Source organism: Amblyraja radiata, chromosome 7 (genome assembly GCF_010909765.2).
Source record: "Amblyraja radiata isolate CabotCenter1 chromosome 7, sAmbRad1.1.pri, whole genome shotgun sequence".
Taxonomy (NCBI): Eukaryota; Metazoa; Chordata; class Chondrichthyes; order Rajiformes; family Rajidae; genus Amblyraja; species Amblyraja radiata.
In genome coordinates this window covers 53,351,049-53,357,178 of record NC_045962.1, presented here as the reverse complement: position 1 = coordinate 53,357,178, position 6,130 = coordinate 53,351,049, and the positions used below count along the sequence as shown (strand labels likewise).

At 44.0% G+C, this 6,130-nt stretch overlaps 1 protein-coding gene and 1 long non-coding RNA gene across 2 annotated transcripts in view; one reads left to right on the top strand and one right to left on the bottom strand.

The window, feature by feature from the left end:
- Nucleotides 1–532: 532 nt before the first annotated feature.
- On the bottom strand, nt 533–2,799 carry LOC116974850. The gene is made up of 2 exons (XR_004412461.1): nt 2,082–2,799; nt 533–795 (listed from the first exon to the last, which is right to left on the bottom strand). It is a non-coding gene; the product is annotated as an uncharacterized LOC116974850 (long non-coding RNA).
- Nucleotides 2,800–3,189: 390 nt separating this feature from the next.
- ndufa10 (NADH:ubiquinone oxidoreductase subunit A10) overlaps nt 3,190–6,130 on the top strand; it is an 82,629-nt gene continuing 79,688 nt past the window's right edge. The window contains exon 1 of the mRNA XM_033024533.1: nt 3,190–3,323. Coding sequence (XP_032880424.1) covers nt 3,249–3,323 — 75 coding nt within the window. The 5' untranslated portion in view covers nt 3,190–3,248. The remainder of the gene's footprint in view (nt 3,324–6,130) is intronic.

Genomic DNA, 6,130 nt, shown 5'->3' with positions numbered 1-6,130 from the left:
GCATAGGAACGATGGAGCAGGTGGATGATGGCATCTTCAACCCCACCTTTGTTTGGTAAGTGAGCTGCAGGAGGATGCAGGCTTTACAGTACCTATTAGTCTTTGTCCTTTCATTGAGAAATCCTAAAAATGCTGCCATTATTCAAACATCTGTATTTTTGCTCCTGATGTTTATTTAATTGTATGGTTACTCACTCTATTACTAGAAACAAAGAGCTGCAGATGCTGGTTTATACCAAAGATAGACAAAAAGTGCTAGAGTAACTCAGAGTCAGGCAGCATCCCTGGAGAAAAAGGATGGGTGATGTTTCAGTTCAGGACCCTTCTTCACAATGCAACCGTCTGAAGAGGAGTCCCGACCCGAAACATCACCCATATTTTTTCTCAAGAGATGCTCCTTGACCCACTGAGTTACTCGAGCAATTTGTGTCTACCTCTACTCACTCTGTAATGTTGCCAATGTGCAAGTGCGCAGAAAAACATTATCTCATACCTTTAAACCAGGTCATAATTATCGATGGTTCCCATAAAACACAGTTGAATCATGTTTATTCAGTTTTGACAGCCATTGAATTTTAAACGTAGTTGTAATGGAGAAGCAGAACAGAGGATTTGTGGTCTACCAACGGCAATGATTGGTATTTTTTAATGCTTCTGATCAAATATTTTGCACAGAAGTCTCCAAGCATAGCTGTGTAACCTTTCACATTTGCCCATTGGATTCTTCTTGATCTGTACTGCTGAGTGTAACATACACTTGCTTGGAGTGATCGGATCAAATAGAAACATTGATGCCTGAAATTTGAAACAAAGCAGAAAATGACAGAAGCACTGGGCCCATCACTGGGTGTGTTTCATCATGGTTCCAGTTCCGATGAAGTGTCTCAGGCCTTAAATGTCGACTCTTTCCCTTTCCCCATGATGCTATTTAACTCGCTGCATGCATCCAGCATTTCCTGTTGTTTTCTTATTCTGGAAGCAGCTTATCAATTGAACTATACCATGGCGCAATGGTAAGCCATGTGGCAATGTATCTTGAGCTAATAATAAACCTTACAGTAACAGCAGTAGTTCACAGGCAAGAACACAAAAAATAAGCCACTTGGCACCTCAATACTCCCAATGATCTTGCCTCTATAACTCTCAGGCGCAAAGAATTCCAGGGATTTCCGCCCGCTGTGAGAAAAAGTCACCGCACACCTCAGGTTTAAAAGAAGGCACTTGAGTCATTAGGTTGACATCTCATGTCATAGGAAGTCGATTAATTCAGGTCACAGGACATTACTGTAGGGGTTCTTCAGGGATGCACTCCAACCAGATTCAGCTGATTCATAAAGATCAGAAGCACAGAGCTTTGCTAATGAACTGCACAATATTCACTCCATTTGTATCCCTTTAGATTATAAATCAGTTTGTGCCCATGTTTGGCCACGTTGAGGTTTAGCTTGATAAATGATAAGTAGCATTTGCTCTATCTCAATCGTAGATCACAATTTTTGGGGTGTCAGGAGCTGAGTCATTCCTAGTTCATGCTGTTTTGTCAATGATATTTGTAATCTAATGAGTCACTAGTATTCAAGATACGGCTGCGTGACGGATGTGTGCTTACCTGTAACAAAGGCAAAACATGCTAAAATATGCAGCAGGTCAAGAAATATCCATGGAGAGAGAACTAGTTAATATTTCAGGTTAATGCTCTTTCATCAATTAATTCCCTGCATATGCAGTGTGTTCTGATTTTGTAACAGATCACCAACACCTGCAGTGTATTCTCTGCAAGCACATTTGGAAATCTAATAAGGAAAGATGTTGCTTTTCAAAGGTGTGCTGCGTATCAGGGTCACTGCCTGGGTTGACTGCAAGTTTTCATTAATTTGTAAAATTATAACAGCACAGAATTGGTTGTGATTAAGCATCTACTTTTTACAGGACAATCAGTATATTTTTCTGTTAGTTTAGTATAAACTCCTTACTATCATAGTCTGTGTCTAATTATGAAACAAGGACCATATTTGCTTTATTAAATGCCCAGCCACATAAAGATTTGTGAATGTACTAATCTCAGGCATGTGGGTACACACCTTTTGGTTCTCCTTTGGACTGCAGGCTCCAAATGGCACAAATGCAACAGACTAGAGGGGCCATGGAAGATCCCCAAGTGCAGCGTAGGCAGGAGGCATGCAACGTCAATGTATGCATGCGGTCCAGGCTTCCTGTGTCAACCCTGAGCAGAGATTTGAACACAGGCCTGGATGTTGCCAGCCAGGGTTCACTCATTGACTTCTGACAGGTGTGGTGTGGTTGGTAGGGTGAGGTTGGAGAGAAAAGGAAGCAAATCATATCTACTGAACTAGCAGTAACTCAGGTGGAGTCAATATATATTTGATTCCCATTTATAGAATAAACGTGTTATGCTGAATGCCCAACCACACTTGGGGGAAATCCAGTCATTGCTGCACTGATCACCTTCATAAATAACGGATAACCCGGCACTCGGGACTTTTGCAGTGCCAAATTGGCTAATTTTCCAGATTTTTGGATGCAATTCCTAACCCAATGCACTGTTTACTTCTTTTTTTTTTTTTTAAAGGTGTTACAGTATTAAAATATATTTTCCAATGAACCCAATTTTTTTTTAAATTGTGGCATGTGGCAAACAGTGCCCAATGAACCAAGTCCCAAACCATCATGATTTTTGCAGTTAGTGCAAAGGGGTGGAAGGGGAGGAGTGTAACACACCCAAACTTCCCACCCCTTAAACAGCCAATCTACCACCTCAGAGGGCGGTGGAGGCCGGTTCTCTGGATACTTTCAAGCGAGAGCTAGATAGGGCTCTTAAAAATATTGGGGTCAGGGGGTATGGGGAGAAGGCAGGAACGGGGTACTGATTGGGGATGATCAGCCATGATCACATTGAATGGCGGTGCTGGCTCGAAGGGCCGAATGGCCTACTCCTGCACCTATTGCCTATTGTCGAGCACTGCCAGCCCCCACGCACCCTCTCCCCATCTACCCCTCCAAACATCAATTCCTCATCGATCACTCAAATCCCACCCTCCCAACTACCCCACCGACCCTCTAGACTCCCCTGGGGCGGCCCCACGAGCGCTATTTTAAACCTAAAGCATGATATAATGTGTTACCCATGTAGCTGCGGCGCCGATGCCGGGTGTTGTCAGGTGTCGCCCTGACGACGCGCCGCTACCCGGGAGGACCCCCGCGGGGTCAGGGGTGACGGGCGTAGCAAGATGGCGGCGCGGAGGCTGCTGGCGGCGGCGGCGGCCGGGAGATGCCGGAGCCCGGCGCTCCTCGACCCACAGGCGGTGAGAAACGCGGGCGACAACGCGGCCCGGTGACGGCCGAAGAGGGGTCTGCGGGGGAGCGAGAAGGAGGAGAGACAACGGGTTGGAGGTCACGGGGAGGGAATTGAGGTCACACAGTGAAGGATGGGGTGGAGGTCACAGGGAGAGGGAGAAAGCGGTGGAGGTCACTGTGTGAGGGCCAGGATGAAGACCATGAGTTGAGGGACTGGGTAGAGGGGCAGAGTGGTAGAAGTCATGGGAAAAGGCTGGTGTGTCAGATGGACTGGGCTGCGTCCACATCTCTACAAATTATTGCGGCCTTGGGTAGAGTCGTTTCCAAACCAAGTTGTGATGCATTTCCATAGGTTGTTTTCTATAATGTATCTGTTAAAATTGGCAAGTGTCGTTGGAGACATGCTGAATGTCCTCAGTTTTCTGAGAAAGTAGAAGTGGATGTGTTTCTTTGCCCATAGTGTCACTGGTTGGACAACTTGTTGATGATATTTACGCGTAACTCGAAGCCCTTGACCATCTCCACTTCAGCACCAATGACGCGAACAGGGGCCTGTACTCCACCTCACTTCTTAAATGTGATGACCATCTCCTTTACTTTGTTGACATTGAAGGATATGTTGTTTTCTAGACACCGTGTGACTAAGCTCTCTATCTCCTTCCTGCACTCTGTCTCATCAATGTCTGCGTTCCGGGCCACTACCATGGCATCATCTGTGATGATGAATCTGTGGAATTCTATGCCACAGAAAGCTTTGGAGGCAAAGTCAGTAGATATATTTAAGGCAGAGATAGATAGATCCTTGATTAGTATGGGTGTCAGAGGTTATGGGGAGAAGGCAGGAGACTGGGGTTATGAGGGAGAGATAGATCAGCCATGATTGAATGGAGTCGATTTGATGTGCCGAATGGCCTAATTCTACTCCTATCGCTTATGATCTTATAATCTACAATCTTGTAAAGGAGTTAGTGTAGAATCTGTCTGCACAGTTGTGAGTGGATAGGGAGCCGAGGAAAGGACTGAGAATACTCCCAATCATAGCCAAGCTTGATGGTGTTTGCAATGAATGCCCAGGTATATTTACAGCAGGATGACACTGGAATGGAAGACTGGGAAGTGAAGATTAGCCAAGATCTAATTAAGTGGTAAAATCACCCTCCGTATCCACGAAAAACTAAATTAGGCTGGGAAGCATCAGTTTTGTGCAACAACTGACAGCTCCTACAAATTTCATTCTGCTTGAATTTAATTGTATAAAACATTAAATGTTTTTTAAATTTTCATACCAAAAGTGATACATAATTACCCTGCCTTAATATATATATGTTTTCTATGGAGAGGACCATGGGGTTTCATTATTGCGTGCATTTTCAAAATAAAAAATGTTGCTCTTTTAAAATTAGTATTTGCATATTCAAGAAATTTGAAATATTATACATTCAGGGACTGAAATACCTAAACTGTTTTCCAGTGATCTAAGCTGCAGGACCGAAAGAAGATGTTGGTTTACAAAAGAAGACACAGAGTGCTAGAGTAGCTCAACGGGTCAGGCAGCATCTCAGGAGAAAATGGATAAGCCATGAAGAAGGGCCCCTACTGGAAAAGTCACCTATCCATGTTCTCCTGAGATACTGCCTGTCCTGCTGAGTTACACTAGCTCTCCGTGTCTTCTCATGGATGTACAATGTGTATGCAAGTGGAGAACGATTTATATAACACAATAGTTTAATCTTTTTTTAAGGAGAAAGCAAGAAATCAAAGTAAAATGGAGAAATGGCACATGCATCAATCTGGGGTACCCTCATACACTTCCCCAAACTGAGGATCTGGCTGTGTAACCAGATATTTTGGAAAATATATTTCCTGGCACCAAACTCTTATCTATCTACTCGCTCTTATTTCAACACTTTGAAACACTTAACAAAAGACCATCTGAGGGGATTCAATGTAAGGCGACTAGTGTCTTAATTTTGCTATTCTCCACCTATGATTTCCTTCTCCAGGGCCCCTCTGTATTTATCTTTGGTTAAGTGAACTTGGTTTGCTAATTGAAAGGGATTTAGCCATTGTTATTAGTCATCTTGTTTTGTCTGTCTGTGTGTCTATTTTCTATAGATGGATTCTGATATTTACATTTGTTGCTGGTTCTCTGTGATCCAGTTAATCACAGTATTCCACAGTCCTCTCTGGATAATTTCTATCACAATGCAGCCAAAATCCTGTAAACTGTTTACTGCTGTATATCACATGATTATTGGGTTCCTGTCCGCAGCACTCGGGAACAATAACCTTGCAATGTGTGAGATATTCAGTGTTATTTGTTGTGAGCAAAGATCATAGAGCAGAGCAAGATAGTCCACTCGTCGAAAAAGCCGTAGTAGGTCATGGGTAATCCCAGTGATGGAAATGGGTTTTAGGAATGAGGGGTACGCTAAGGTCTGTGAGGCTGAGGGGGGGGGGAGATTTATTTTATTTGCACTCCCTCCCTCCCTCCCTCTCTCCTTCTCCCTCCCTCACTCCTGGTGAGGGAAGCAGGTCAGTGATTGGTCACAACGTCCCTCGGAGACTGTTTGATTGGCCGCCGAGTGACCAGCGCAATATGTGATTGGACACAATGCCCTTTGAGACAGCGGCTGATTGGACCGGAGGAGACCGATTTGTTGGTTGAACGGGAATTTTAAGGGAAGATGGTCGGTGATTGGATGCAACCCCCTTAGAGACAGCGGTTGATTGGCCGCCAAATAATCGGGCACAAAAAAATTGACAAATAGGAAAACAAAAAAAAATCGGAATTATGATTGAAATCTGATATAAT